This window comes from Dendrobates tinctorius, unplaced genomic scaffold (assembly GCF_039654945.1).
Source record: "Dendrobates tinctorius isolate UK_male_01 unplaced genomic scaffold, ASM3965494v1 ptg000154l, whole genome shotgun sequence".
Classification (NCBI taxonomy): Eukaryota; Metazoa; Chordata; class Amphibia; order Anura; family Dendrobatidae; genus Dendrobates; species Dendrobates tinctorius.
The window spans coordinates 1,122,470-1,138,604 of record NW_027361821.1 but is presented as its reverse complement, the minus strand read 5'-3'; the positions used below and the strand labels follow the sequence as shown (position 1 = coordinate 1,138,604).

Genomic DNA, 16,135 nt, shown 5'->3' with positions numbered 1-16,135 from the left:
CCAGCACATTCAATTTTGATGTGGTCTGTGGCTATAAATCAGGTGAGAGGAGCTAAAAAAAAAGACGGATAAAAACAGTTAAAATCTCTCACTGGCAGAGTCTTAGTTTGCAAATGCTGCAGCCAACAATGTAGAAGCTAAACAATGTAAAATCTTTGGTGAAATCCAATTACAAAAATGATTTTTAGCAAAAAAAATACATGTTTTTAAGAACAAAAATTGTCATTGAAGATAGAGAGCTCCTACGACAGTACTAATCAGTACAGTAAAAAATCGATCGATCAACTTGGTCCCAAAAAGAGAGAGGCAAAGGGCTGAAAATGTGTAAGCAACACCTCTGTTTGTGCATCCACATGGCAGAGCGCATTGTGAAATGTGATGGCAAAAGCTCATGTCTATGAGAAACTTGGGTACGAAAATGAATTTCCTGATGATGATGACGATAATGATGAATGTGAATGTTTGTACTCGTGGATATGCAGTATGTCTTATTGTAGAGATCTGTCAGCCATCTTACCATTGCCTTACAATGACTTCACAGAGGAACCGGACCCATGAAGTGGTATTGGGAACATGTACTGTTTTCTAACGATAGCAGAATGGAAGTAACATCTGGGAAGTGTCCGGAACCGGATCAGAGCCACCTGATCTGTAGCCGCTTAACTCTAACCAAGGCCCAAGTGACGGACACTGGATACATAAGGTGTTGTTATAAGCATCAAACCAGAAGAAACCTGCGGCTACAGGCCAAAATATACTTGTATGTCAGAGGTGAGTTATACATTGTCCCGTGTCTGTTCAGTTTTCTACATTTACTATCGTTTAATCAATGTAAATGCCTTGAATAAAAGGAAAAAAATTCTGTCTGTAGATTAAATTAATTTACTTAAACAAACAAACACTACACTAGTTTTCCCATTATTATCCTCATACATGAAGAATGTGTCTCATAATCTCGAGATAACATTAGCAATAAAATAGGGGTCCCATGCTGCTCGTGAAATCAAATGCTGTAAACTTCTATAAAAATTTCCCGTAGTGGCTTCTATTTCTCAGTTCACCCTCCCCGTGTAACCAGATGGGACAAGATCTGTCGACAAGTTCTTCTTTCCACTTGATCTGTGACCCCACACACTCTGGCAGGGTGACATAAACGCTCACGCTTTAGCATTGCAGCCTGTCGAATATATTAATGACATATTGAGCTATTTTCACCCTGTTCATGTCAACACATACAGAAAAAAATAATTTTCCAGAATACTACCAGGTCAAGGCTTGTACTTATTATGAATAGCCCACACAGAAAAAACGGAGCAGAGAGACGCCATCCAATAAAAAAACAATAGAAATTTTATTGATTCAAGGAATATATAAAAGATGTACATGCCAACATTAAGGCTTATGCAATAAAAAGGAAAGGAGGAATACCACTGCCAATACAGGGGTACACATAATAATACTGCGACCAAAGGTCATACAGTATGCATGATAGTGATACAATATGGTAGGATAAATCCCAAGCAAAAATTTCCATAGAGGCATGAGCAATTCAGTACAACATTGTCCAAAAACAATCACCAAATCAATATGCTCATCCACATCAATGTGAGTAACGCTTACTCATTATCACCAGTACGCCAATGTGTCCTCCTGTAACCCCCTGACGCGCGTTTCGCGTTGGGTGCTTTTTCAAAAGGGGTACACCTTTTAATACTGTATGAACTTTGGTAGCAGTATTATTATGTGTACCCCTGTATTGGCCGTGGTATTCCTCCTTTCCTTTTTATTGCATAAGCCTTAATGTTGGCATGTACATCTTTTATATATTCCTTGAATCAATAAAATTTCTATTGTTTTTTATTGGATGGTGTCTCTCTGCTCCGTTTTTTCTGTGTGGAATATTCTAATGGGAGCATTTCCATTCCTTTATTTGTTGATAGGCACTATGCCTTATTCTTTGGAGTGAAGTTATTTCTTCAGCATTTATTAGTTATTTTGTGCTTATTTCGATTTATTTTGTTCTTATTATGAATAGCGTGGGTTTATCTGTAACTTGTACATAACTTTCACCTAAATACGGGAGTTACAGGTTCAGATTTTATTATTATATGAGGCTGTTTTGTGACTCATATAAGATCAATAAAACTGACTTGCTGACTTGTAATCTAAACTACATGGGTACTTTTTGAAACAAAAAAAAATCATTTGGTACATTTTGTGTAAGCTTTAATGTTTAATTTTTAGCATGATATCTATAAATTAGTAAAAAAAAAAAAAGCAATTCCTCTTTTTATCAGTTAAATTAAGCTATTCATATTAGAGTTGAGCAAATAAATTTGAGGGAAATTGAATTATATTCGAATTTTGCAAAAACCTGCATTTAGCAAAAAGTGGATTTTTTTGTAATTTGCTTCAACGCGGATTCAGCAAAATGATGTCTGCTGGCTGCAATTTTTCAGGACCATAAATGGCGATTAAAAGGTTAAATAAAAGGTAAACAATCCTTATACTTACCCTGCTGCTCACCTCAAGCTGTCCTATCCTTGCCACATCTTCTGGTCCCTTGCCGCTCCCCCTGGACTTCCCAGGTCTCTCACCCTGAGACAGGACTTCCAGCTTTCATGAAGGCCCAGAGGGTTCTGCACATGCTTATGGAAGGTCATGGCACACATTGGACACCATGGACTTCTGCGCACTAGTGCAAAGCCCTCCCGGGTCTCAGGAAAGCGGAAGGTCGCAGCTGAGCATGAGAGGCCTGGGGATTCCAACACAAGTGGTGGGGGATCAGAAGATGTTCCAATGACCGGATTGACATTGGCGAATCTTGGAGGGGCCAGAGAGGTGAGTGGTGAAGTGAGAATAAGGATTTTTTTTATTTTTTACATATTACACTTATTATGCTCTGGGGTCTAGAGCAGGCCCCACAGCAATAATGATTTTAAATTTGTGGAGAACAACTTCTCAGTGAAACAAATTTCCCAGGAAAAACAGAGCGAACATTCAAATTTAATTATTGCCTTATCCACTCATATTTAATTCATATTGTAAATTACTAATAAACCAAAATAATCCATTCTTGATGTCTTTTACCCATAAAGTAGGTCACTAAATCACACTTTGTACTTCTGAGACATGCTTGCTACATCAATATATTGCATTCTAATCCTTGGTGGCCTCTCCAGGTGACCTCCTTACAATAGTCCTATTTTCCAGGCATGTCTAGAAGAAGACCTCAATGTCATTGTTCTTGGACCCTGGAATGTATCTTTACTACTAAGATCCTTATATTCTTTCAACAGTTTGGAAGCTGGGTGCGACCATCAGTTTGACAACTTAATGATTGACATCCTAAATGGGATGTTATCCTTTAACTCTTTCTTTGACTCCTGGAGTTGTTCAACTCTTTTCTAATGGACAAGTGATCATAGGGTAATATGTGCACTCTTATGCAGCCAAGTCCTTCCTAAAACCTTCCTACCTCATATAGCAATCAAAATGCCAAGGAACAAACATTTTGAGCAAACTTGTAATGTCCCTTGTAATTTTGTCAGATTCCGTTTTTAGTACTTGACATTTTGTGTGTGCTTTTTCCATTTAAAATATACAGCCTAGTTATTCTATATTTCACTAAAAAGGTAAAAGAGAGCAAGTTAAAGGGGTCAGATCAATGACCATGATAATCTTAATTATCTCACAACTGATTCTGATTATTGTAAAAATGTAAAAGTTTAAAGTCCTAAGGGTATATACACACAGGTGGTATTTGCTGCAGAATTTACCAAGGAGAAAAACTTTCTGCTACCAAAATTTGAAATGTGCAGCGTTCAATTTAATTGCAGATTTTCTCTGCAGCATCTGGATGAGATTTTGAAGAATCATCCACAAAACTGCAATTGTCGGTCTGGAAAGTCTAGACCTTAAGGGTCCTTGAAATGATGCAGTTCGTAATTTTACTGTTAAAGAAGAAAGAAAGAAAGAAAGAAAGAAAGAAAGAAAGAAAGAAAATAGAGGGAAACTGATCCGATTGGATTGACTATTCCAAGAAAATGTAATATTTGTGTACATCTTTGCATGTGGCACTAGTCTGTGAATTTACAGTCTTTTACTTGCACAACAATAATAACACAGTTTCACATAGTACAGGGGTTTGTACAGAGAAAACAACAGTGGGGGTAATATCAACATAGTGATGAGCACTTGAGTTCTGTTTATTTCCTCTCATGGTTTCCTTCCAACATCTTCGCACAATGGCCGGCACGTACAATTTATTTAACGTTTGTTATGACAAGGTAGGGGCTGCTTTCGGTGCTGCTGGAGCAGCCCACCTATGACTTGTAAGTCTTAAATTATTATCTTGCTAACTTAAAGGCAAACATCACAATTTGGTCATATTAAAAAACAAAACAAAACAGAAAATGCAAACATGGCAAATACAGTCACATCTTAATTTGTAAAACAAGTGAAAGCAACAAATCACGTTTCAAACCAGGAAATATTGTGACAGCTATAAATGCCAATTCTTCACAATAAATAGTTATGTATGGGACATGGTAATAACACCTTACACCACTTCTAAGAAAAGTATGTAAATTGTCTCTTAAGAGAGGAAGAGGACTAGAACTCTAGTGCACCTATTGGAAGTAGCTATCCTAAAAGTCAATATCGACTCTTTAGTCTCTCAACTAGCCAAATCAGATCTCGTACATTGCAGTGATGAAGGTCAATACTCCCGAAACACTGGCTGCAAATTGAGATTTTAGTTTTGGCTTTTATCCTAAGTCATATGGCAAGGCTAATTTTAGGGTTAATATTGACTTTTAGGATTGCTACTTCCAATAGGTGGCATTAGAGTTCTAGTCCTCTTCCTCTCTTAAGAGACATTTTACATATTTCCCTGAGGAACATTGCAGGGCTTAAAGTCGCCTCATCTTGGCATGTCAGTATCCACATGTCAGTCTACACAAGGAAAAATGTTATCCCTAAGAAAAGTATAGCACAGCCTGAAAGCCTTGGCCCCTTTACACAGCTGATCCACGGAAGAACCGAGAGTTGGATCCAACTAGTCAATTGTAAAAGGTTGGATAATTTCCTTAAACCTCTGTTATGTTCCATCCTGTAAAGTATAAACTATAAATGTGAGACAAAAACACCTTCACCTTTCTTGTAACATGTCTTGTAGATAATAATCAGCCCTTCCTAGAAATGAACACAAATACCCCCGGTGTTGCAAATATGGATGTCAAGGCAAATGAACTGGTTGTCCCTTGCCGTGTGAGTTCACCAAAATTCAAAGTCACTCTGCATTATGTAAGTATATGATTTTCTATGGTTGTGCTAAGTACTGATCCCACTTCTGGTATCTAGAAGGAATCTACATGTCTGTTCAACATTTGGAACAAATATTACAATAAGAGATGTACAGAAGTTCTTGTGTTATACGTGGCACAATCGCATGTACTTTCCTGAATGGAATATACATTTACAGGCAATCTGAACGATATACAGTATATCTTTACATTCTCACTGGGAATGAATTCTCTTGTTTAAACAATAGTTTGTGCTATCAAGCTGAACATTCAGTTTCAGGAAATTGTAGGAAATTTCCTCTCATTGCACAGATTTACCAGGGAATTCAAAAACAATGACTTCTATTCATGAGTGCATGCTGAAAAAAACAATGTAAAGATATGGGAAATGTTTATATCTCTACTCATTTGGTCAGAAGTAATTTAGTTTACCGGTTGCTGAATGTTTCTTGTTACAGTTTGGTGCTCCTGATGTGAGGTTTATGTATGTGTCAGATATAATTACAGTTAAGGTGGTTAAATCCTGTAGATATCTCTCGTATATTCAATCCATTTAGAGATGGATATATATCTATCTTTTTAATTCCTTATATAGCACCATTAATTTCCACAACACTTTACAGACATTGTCATCACTGTCCCCACTGAGGCTCACAATTTAAATTCCCTATCAGTATGTCTTTGGAGTGTGGGAGGAAACCAGAGTACCCGGAGGAAACCCACGCAAACACGCGGGGAACATACAAACTCCTTGCAGATGTTGTCCTTGTATAATCCAACAAAGAAAAAGAAGCAAAACCAGATATGTCAAAAGAATAAAAATCTATTTTAATCAGTTAAATACGTATTAAAATAGAATATACTGAATATAAGACAATGTCTCCAAAAAATGGACGTGGACTAACAAATATGAAAGTGAAGATACTTATAAAAACTATTTCTAATCCTCCAAAACAAATAACACAATGTAAAGAACTAAGCAAAATGGGATATTAATTTATACATAGATATACTGTTGTGTGAAAAAGTGTTCGCCCCCTTCCTGATTTCCTATTCTTTTGTATGTTTGTCACACTTAAATGTTTCAGATAACCAAACAAATTTAAATATTAGACAAAGATAACACAAGTAATCACAAAATGCAGTTTTCAAATGAAGGTCTTTATTATTAAAGGAAAAAAGAATCTAAATCTACAGGGTCCTGTGTGAAAAAGTGATTGCTTCTAGACCAAATAACTGGTTGGGCCACCCTTAACAGCAACAACTGCAACCAAGAGTTTGTGATAACTGGCAATGAGTCTTTTACAGTGCTCTGGAGGAATTTTGGCCCTTCATCTTTGCAGAATTGTTGTAATTCAGCCACATTGGAGGGTTTCTGAGCATGAACCAACTTTTCAAGTTCATGCCACAGTTCAGGCCAGGACTTTGACTAGGCCACTCCAAAGTCTTAATTTTGATTTTTTTTTTTAAGCAATTCAGAGATGGACTTGCTGTTTTTTTTTATCATTGCCCTGCTGCATAACCTAAGTGTGCTTCAGCTTGAGGTCACGAACAGATGGCCGGACAGTCTCCTTCAGGTTTTTTTGGTAGACAGCAGAATTCATGGTTCCATTTACCACAGCAAGTCTTCCAGATCCTGAAGCAGCAAAACAGCTCCAGATCATCACATTACCACCATATTTTACTGAGCCAAGATAATCTAATATGGCTAGCCACCATTAGATAAGAAACGCTTCCAACTCTAATTCTAATACTAACATAAAACAATGAGTAATTTTATTATTATTATATATCAATATATAAAAACAATTAAAAAGACAGGGCCAAAAGACTCCAAAAGGAGAGGTGAAAGATACACAGCAATTTTATGCATGGGTCAAAAGATAGGAGAGGGGCGGAAAGGGGGAAAGTAGATCTAGTCAATTTGGATCTGAAAAAATATCAGAAAATAAAAATGTGGATTGTGATGGCAGCAGAACCCTAGCAAGTAAAAAGAATACAGTGGGGCAAAAAAGTATTTAGTCAGTCAGCAATAGTGCAAGTTCCACCACTTAAAAAGATGAGAGGCGTCTGTAATTTACATCATAGGTAGACCTCAACTATGGGAGACAAACTGAGAAAAAAAAATCCAGAAAATCACATTGTCTGTTTTTTTTTCATTTTATTTGCATATTATGGTGGAAAATAAGTATTTGGTCAGAAACAAAATTTCATCTCAATACTTTTGTGATATATCCTTTGTTGGCAATGACAGAGGTCAAACGTTTTCTGTAAGTCTTCACAAGGTTGCCACACACTGTTGTTGGTATGTTGGCCCATTCCTCCATGCAGATCTCCTCTAGAGCAGTGATGTTTTTGGCTTTTCGCTTGGCAACACGGACTTTCAACTCCCTCCAAAGGTTTTCTATAGGGTTGAGATCTGGAGACTGGCTAGGCCACTCCAGGACCTTGAAATGCTTCTTACGAAGCCACTCCTTCGTTGCCCTGGCGGTGTGCTTTGGATCATTGTCATGTTGAAAGACCCAGCCACGTTTCACATTCAATGCCCTTGCTGATGGAAAGAGGTTTGCACTCAAAATCTCACGATACGTGGCCCCATTCATTCTTTCATGTACCCGGATCAGTCGTCCTGGCCCCTTTGCAGAGAAACAGCCCCAAAGCATGATATTTCAACCACCATGCTTTACAGTAGGTATGGTGTTTGATGGATGCAACTCAGTATTCTTTTTCCTCCAAACACGACAAGTTGTGTTTCTACCAAACAGTTCCAGTTTGGTTTCATCAGACCATAGGACATTCTCCCAAAACTCCTCTGGATCATCCAAATGCTCTCTAGCAAACTTCAGACGGGCCCGGACATGTACAGGCTTAAGCAGTGGGACACGTCTGGCACTGCAGGATCTGAGTCCATGGTGGCATAGTGTGTTACTTATGGTAGGCCTTGTTACATTGGTCCCAGCTCTCTGCAGTTCATTCACTAGGTCCCCCGCGTGGTTCTGGGATTTTTGCTCACCGTTCTTGTGATCATTCTGACCCCACGGGGTGGGATTTTGCGTGGAGCACCAGATCGAGGGAGATTATCAGTGGTCTTGTATGTCTTCCATTTTCTAATTATTGCTCCCACAGTTGATTTCTTCACTCCAAGCTGGTTGGCTATTGCAGATTCAGTCTTCCCAGCCTGGTGCAGGGCTACAATTTTGTTTCTGGTGTCCTTTGACAGCTCTTTGGTCTTCACCATAGTGGAGTTTGGAGTCAGACTGTTTGAGGGTGTGCACAGGTGTCTTTTTATACTGATAACAAGTTTAAACAGGTGCCATTACTACAGGTAATGAGTGGAGGAAAGAGGAGACTCTTAAAGAAGAAGTTACAGGTCTGTGAGAGCCAGAAATCTTGATTGCTTGTTTCTGACCAAATACTTATTTTCCACCATAATATGCAAATAAAATGAAAAAAAAACAGACAATGTGATTTTCTGGATTTTTTTTTCTCAGTTTGTCTCCCATAGTTGAGGTCTACCTATGATGTAAATTACAGACGCCTCTCATCTTTTTAAGTGGTGGAACTTGCACTATTGCTGACTGACTAAATACTTTTTTGCCCCACTGTATATAGTGGTTTGCACTAGTGATGAGCGAGTATACTCGTTGCTCGGGTCTCCCCAATCATGCTCGGGTGGTCTCTGAGTATTTTGGCGTGCTTGGAGATTTAGTTTTCGTCGCCTCAGCTGCATGATTTGTGACTGCTAGCCTGAATACATGTGTGGAATGCCTGTTTGTTAGGAAATCCCCACATGTATTCAGCCTGTCTACAAGTCACAAATCATGCAGCTGAGACAACGAAAACTAAATCTCCGAGCATGCCAAAATACTCGGAGATCACCAAAACATGCTCGGGGAGACCCGAGCAACGATGCTACTCGCCCATCACTACTTTGCACTGAAGTTGCAGTAAACTGCTTAGAGACTGCTACTGTAAATATTTGATACAATAGAAAAACAGAATCAATATTTATTACAGAAACCTTTGCTTGCAATTACAGAGGTCAGATGTTTCTTGTAGTTCTTGACCAAGTTTGCTCACACCGCAGCAGGGATTTTGGCCCAGTCCTCCATACAGATCTTCTCTAGATCTTTCAGGTTTCGAGACTATTGCTGGGCAACATTGAGTTTCAGCTCTCTTCAAAGATTTTCTATTGGGTTCAGGTTTGAAGACTGGCTAGGCCACTCCGGGACCTTGAAATGCTTCTTACGGAGCCACTCCTTAGTTGCTCTGACTGTGTGTTTCGGGTCAGTGTCATACTGGAAGACCAAGTCATGACTGATTTGTAGATTCTGTCTTTGACAGGTGAAGTGTACCAACAGTAAAAATTACAGATCTCTCTATTCCTTGTAGGTGGGAAAACTTGCAAAATCGTCAGTGTATCAAATACTAATTTTACCCACTGTATGTAAATAACAGTAAGATGGGTCCAAAGCAAGTACTGAATGGAGCTTAAGTGTAAAAGTTACACATAGAGGAAAAAGAGAATAGATCAATCTTAATTGCACAGGATCATAATGGCAAGTACCAAAACAACACTTACATGTAAAGATGGCTGGTCATGTGTTTCCACATTCCCCTAGATGTTGTCCTTAATGGGATTTAAACTCAGGACAACAGTGCTGTAAAGTAACAGTGCTAACCACTGAGCCACCATGCTGCCCAATGTCAATGTGCATATTATCATTTCAGCAGTATGGAGCACGTTATAACAGATGTTATCAGAAGAACAAGGGAGTATGATTTTAAGCACACAAGACTTTAAAAGAGATGTCCCCTGTCCAAAAAAATTCATCCCTAGGTTATAAAAAGGCAAACTATGCTTTACTCACCATCTCCGTGTTCAGTGCTCTTCCTAGCTCTGCTATTGGCTGTGGCACTAATGTTATGTCAACAATGTGGCAGCCAATCAATGAGCTCGGTGGCCCTGCCCGGAGCACCCAGCTCAGAGCTGCTGATGACATGACGTCAGTGCCACAGCCAATATCAGATACAGCAGAGCTTCTGCTGAGACTAAGTACTGGACCTGGGGATGGTGAGTACAGTGTAGTTTGGTCTAGGGAAAAAGATTTTAAGAAATGGGACAACACTTTTTAAGTAAATGGAAAAGTGTGTTTAGTCCATACACTAAAGTAATTATTACAGGCTGTCATGCTCACTTATATGTACTAGATCAATGTCTTGGATGTAACTGACAGTAACACCTGGTGATGAGTTAGAGCACACTAGATGTATGATGTAAAGCTCTTGTAGTACTGCACTTCACTTAGTTTCTCTTAAGGTGATATATTTTACAACACGTATGTGAAAATAGGGTTATTCATAATACTCAATGGCTTCACCAGATGCCTTGATATTGATAGCAGACTTATTCTACCCCAGAGGATCTGTGATGCATTGTACAGGAGGCAGCCACAAGGTTAGAGTTTGTTGAGCTTTTGCTTTCTCTCCATTGACTGTGTTTTGACAGAATTTCCAAACCATAATTCTTCTCGATGTGACATTCTCTTGAAGTTGTGTTTCTGTTTCAAATTGTTTAATTACAGTTTGGGCATGTTTCTTGGAGGCTGCTATGCAAAGTCTGTTGAAATTGGCAAGCCACCCTGAGAAGAATTTCGTGCTGAGTGATTACAAATTTTGTGAACTATTGCATTGTTAGAAGTGATAAAATACTTAGAAAGATGAATGCATCCTCGGAATCACAGTAATGACTCCGTACGCTGCTTTCTACTTACTCACGTGCATTTGCATGTATGTGTGCAACACAACAATAGTTACCGAATGAGATGCCAAAGTGCTGGCCAATAATATGAGCACTTTGCAATGTGATTCCGTGCATCATAAACACTTAGATGCTTGTTAGGGCCAATTTTAATTTTCCTTCCAGTCTTGTTTTGGTCTGTGACAGGTTTGCCAACCGTCCAGTAATTCCTCGACAGTCCGTGAAAATAGGGCACTTTTTTGCCTTGTCCATAAAAAATAAAAATAATAGGCGTCCGTGATTTTTTGGAAGCTGAAGAAACGTAGACGTATTATATTGATTGTAATTATCATCATTTTGCAGTGTACAGTGATTGCAGCTAATGTCTTCACATCAGAATTGTAGACCTGGAGAATATATAATCAGAATAATTTATTATCGTTTTCCAGTGTGTCCATAAAAAAAAAAACATATTGTCTCTTCATGATTTTTTAATAAGCTATTCATCAAAAAATAAAAAGTCTAGTTGGCAGTCTTGGTCCGTGGAAGGAAACAAAAAATGTGTATTGTGAGAATTCTCAAATTCCAGTCCAACGCATTTCCCAAAGCGTAGTAATCCAAAGTAGCCTTGCAAAGTTAGAATTAGCAGTTGTGTGTAATTAGTTTTCATATTTTCTTTGTCCCTGCTGATAGTAACAGTAACGGTCTCTATTCCTTACAAATTAGTTGCCTCCTAAGATTTGACCTAATTGCAATTCTACTTCTTGAAAGGAAATGATAGAGTCGTGTGGAGACATTCAGTCGGCTTCCTGTGTATAAAGGAAGTCTATGCAGGGAAGTATTCAGCGTTGTTAAATATAGAAAGGCCAAAATTAAGCTGACAGTCTGTACCTGTACAAATATCACAGGGGAAAAGTTTTATTAGTGGCTAGAGAACAATCATCTTAATTCATGGCTTTATGTTAAAGAAGTTTGCCACAAAATTGTGAAATATAACCGAACAAAATGAACTGGAGTATAAGTTGGTTGAAAGGCAAAATAGGTACATGTTCACATTGGCCATCGAACAGACAAAACCTAAGAAAGAAACAAAATGAACATATACCCTGCTGTAAGAAAATAAATAAAAGGCAATAATGCATACAAATAACACAGCGAACCTAGTAAGCACAGCTCTTGATAAAAAAAAAAGCGTAAAAGCCATCCCACCAGCGTCAAGGTGAACCCAAATTCGGTATGGTCCTAACCTCTAGTATTAAAACCTTACTATGTGTCAAAGTGATGTCTAGGCGAATAAGGGCCGAGCAGGACCGGATCCTGAACTTGAGCGTCCAGCAACATGGGAAGCATAAACATAATGTCCAGCTCAAAGACCTGGAGTACAGAGTGTTATTTGTATCCACTACTGCTTTTACTTATTCATTTAACATTGTGAAATAACTGGAGACTGTCCGAGTTGGATGGGAGCTGTAGTTTTGTAAACTCGGGAGGAGGGAATGAGCCATAAACCACTGGTTTATATTATGTTTTTTTTTAATACATAAACTATATAATAATATTTATTATATCTTATATCATGGGTTATATATCACGTGGTTTATATCATGTATACAATACTGATGTGTATAGTAGTACTGTAGATAGTTTGCCTTCTGACTTCTTAATGTTTGATTTGATGGGTAAATGTAAGAAGTGGCCGCCAGATAATTTTGGGACCACACAAAACTGAAGGTGTAAATGCAGTTGAAGGCGTATTTTAATGCCTTAAAAGTCTGATAAGTGGGACCTGCACCAATCCCATGAATGAGTGTTCCCATAGGCCCCATCTTGTGGGAGCATGAATAGAGAGGTGGTCATGTATTATTGACTTTAACTATAAGTTTCATAAAATAAAGCGTTTGCCCATCTCTCTATTCATAACAGACATGAGATAGGAGTTGGGGACATCTGTTCTTTAGATAAGGCGTCCTGTGAATATGCCATAATTGTCTGAGATCTTTCAAATTGTATTGGCCAATTTTCAATTTATTCATATATTTTTTGGATGAATAATAAAGCACCAAGTGGAGTTCTAAGTAAGACTGTTGAAGAATTGTTATGTCATAGGGAGTACAAGTATCTACTAAAAAAGACATATCGGGAAAGCTGACAGCGCCTCTTTAACACCTCAACATGCATATAATCTGCTGTGTCTGCTATAATTGAGAAATACCAAATAAATAGCAAGATTAGTTTAATACTTCAAAAGATGAATTTGGCAAACAAAGTGGTTAATGAGTCTTTTAGGACTTCATAGAATATTTTTGGCTTCCAACATTGAGTATAGATTACTAGGTTATATGGTCAGAAAAGGACAAATCAGATAAGGTCCTTTCAGCAACATCATCATTAATCATTGGGCAAATATTGAGCGCTGTGGTTTTTCTGACATTATCACAAAACAATTCTTTGTTTTTACAAAAATATCTAATGAAACGTTCTTCATCGATATTTATCAGGTCATCACATAGCGCAAAACTTAGTTATCAGTCTGGGACAGTCTACAATTACCAGCTATGAATTTACATCACTGAAAGCAAACCCCAGAGACAATGTGATATATGTTTTAGTTGGCTGATGTTGAGTCATGAAAGTACAGCATACTCCATACAATTATATGAGTCAGATGAGAGAGGCCGATTGTGACGACAAGCAATGAGTGGCATCTCTAATGGAAATAGACTTGTGGTTTGGATGCTTTCATGAGCATAATGATAAATACCTTCCCCATCTTTCAGTACTATGCACAAGTAACTATGCTGATTGACATGACCACGATAAAGGAAATATGGAACCAATTAATGTTGGATTCAGGAAGAGCTTTGATATGTGAGTGAAGGATCTGTAGTTGGGAGCATTGTCCACATTCAACCATAGCACCTATGTTATATCTTAAAAAGTCATTTTAATGGAGTGTTCAAAAACAGCAATTGTTCCCACAAGTCTCTGAATGTTTGACATCCAACTAATTGAAAAAACATGACTTTTACAGGGCATTATGTGAAATAAGGGCAGCCGGGCAAAATTAGGAAAGCTGTCTAAAGTGTAAGTGCACACAACAAATTTTTCTCGTGGGTTCCGACTGGAACCTGCTTGAAAAAGCTAAAAAAAAAAAGCAAACGCCAAACACCTTGAGTGTATGTCAAAACAACAGTTTCATTTCCCAAAAGCAGAATGCAAACTGAAAGCGCCACTGTGATTACTTACCATGGGCAACAAAGACGGTTTTATGGTGTGAAAAAGGTGGAGATTCACTTAAAAAGAGACTTGGTAGTCTTGACAGAATGGTTTGAAGTCATATACTATGAAAACTATAAAAAACATTCCAGCCTATGCGCACATCTGTCTTAGGCTAATTTCACATTAGCGTTTTTTTGCGCAGCCCATCGTACGCAATAGAAACACATGCAAAAAACGCATCATGCGTTTTTGCATGCGTTTGCGTTTTTTATGCACATTCGATCTCTAAGGGTTAAAAACCAGTGTCTACACATTTTTACGCCAAAAACACATGAGCATGAAAACGCAGACAAACGCATGTCCATGCGCATGCCTGCGTTCCCATAGACTGTAATGCATTATTTTGTCGCATTCCATGTACAAGAGTGCGCATGCATTTTTTTTACGTCTTTCGGTGGACCCAAAAATGCAAGAGGTTGTGTCTGACGCGCGTAGGCGCACACCTTGAAAAAACATACGAAAAACGCATACGAACGCGTGCAAATGCAAGACCATGCGCACGCCATGTTAAACATAGGTACGCATGACACATGCACATGGATGCGCATGATGCACTGCGCAAAAAAACGCTAATGTGAAACCAGCCTTAGGAGGCTTGATTGCAGATTCAATCCTTTTTACCAAAAAAAAATAAAACACAGCATGTCACAATGCTTTTTTTATCTAGTAAAATGGCTCACACCGTAAAAAAAGTATAAAACCGTTAACAGAAAATAGGAAGTGCCTGATGCCGATGGTGTCGATTACGTCCACTGTTTATGACGTACTTATATTCCATTCTTATGTTCCTAATGCAGAGCTGAAAAATGAAATTATTAATATTAGTGTGAACAGGCTTTATACAAGTGTTTCCAAAAAAGACTTTCATTTTACAAAAGCCGTCCTTTGTGCTTGAGTTGTATGAGTATTTTTAATATTATTAGCATTGTACTCATTACCATTTGATCATGCTTGCTTTCAGACACTCTCACACTCTCGGACAGGCAGTGGACCTTATCCAATTTACATATTTATACTGACTGAAAAGGACATTTCCTAAAATATGAGCATTCATTTTCGCCCTATTGTGTCCATGTTGATATACCAGTGAAAATCTTATGCTTTATCCACTAGATGACAGCATGTAACCTGATACTTTACAGTTTTTTGCGGATGGTTGTTCCACTGCTGAACAATAATTTTATATGTGAATGCTCGTTTTTTCTTTATGTCTCTTTTCTTTAAACATATTGCCTCCTGTCTTTGGGGTGCAAGAACTCATATACACGGTTATAAACTTTCTACCGCACTGTAGAAAATGTTGATAATATGTATTTAAGCAGCGGAAAATAAATAAACCGAGAAACCAAATGATGAGACATTTGTATTCCCTTTTCTTTATCAATGGATTGCATAGTGCTTTGCTGAAAGGGATACAGTGTGAAGGCCACCATCTCATCAGACTAACATCGATTGAACTCACTAAACTCAATGGATTTGGCCAACAGTCTATGTGTATGGAGTCGCCCAACAGATAATCCTCTTATTTTCTAAAAGATAAGCCACTGCTAAACATGTCTGGCAGTGGCTCTTTCATAGAGAACACACTAGCATGCGCTTCTGTATATGGAAGAACTGGCTCAGATAGTTGCTAGCAGAGCAATCGGCCAAACCATCATTCAGCCATTAACCATCTAAAGTGTGTATAGGGCTTAACTCTTCAGACTTGAGTGTGTCTTCTCCACCTTCTTACTTTGAAATGTAGCAAACTATTTAGACATCTTACAACAACAATACAAAAAAGCACTGAGAAAATAGTAATTCCGTTTTT

At 38.1% G+C, this 16,135-nt stretch overlaps 1 protein-coding gene across 1 annotated transcript in view; it reads left to right on the top strand.

Moving 5' to 3' along the window:
• The window catches only part of LOC141050884 (vascular endothelial growth factor receptor kdr-like), a 261,295-nt gene that overhangs the window by 87,751 nt on the left and 157,409 nt on the right, over nt 1-16,135 (top strand). The window contains exons 3-4 of the mRNA XM_073547555.1: nt 542-771; nt 5,180-5,307. Of these exons, the coding sequence (XP_073403656.1) occupies nt 542-771; nt 5,180-5,307 (358 nt within the window). The remainder of the gene's footprint in view (nt 1-541; nt 772-5,179; nt 5,308-16,135) is intronic.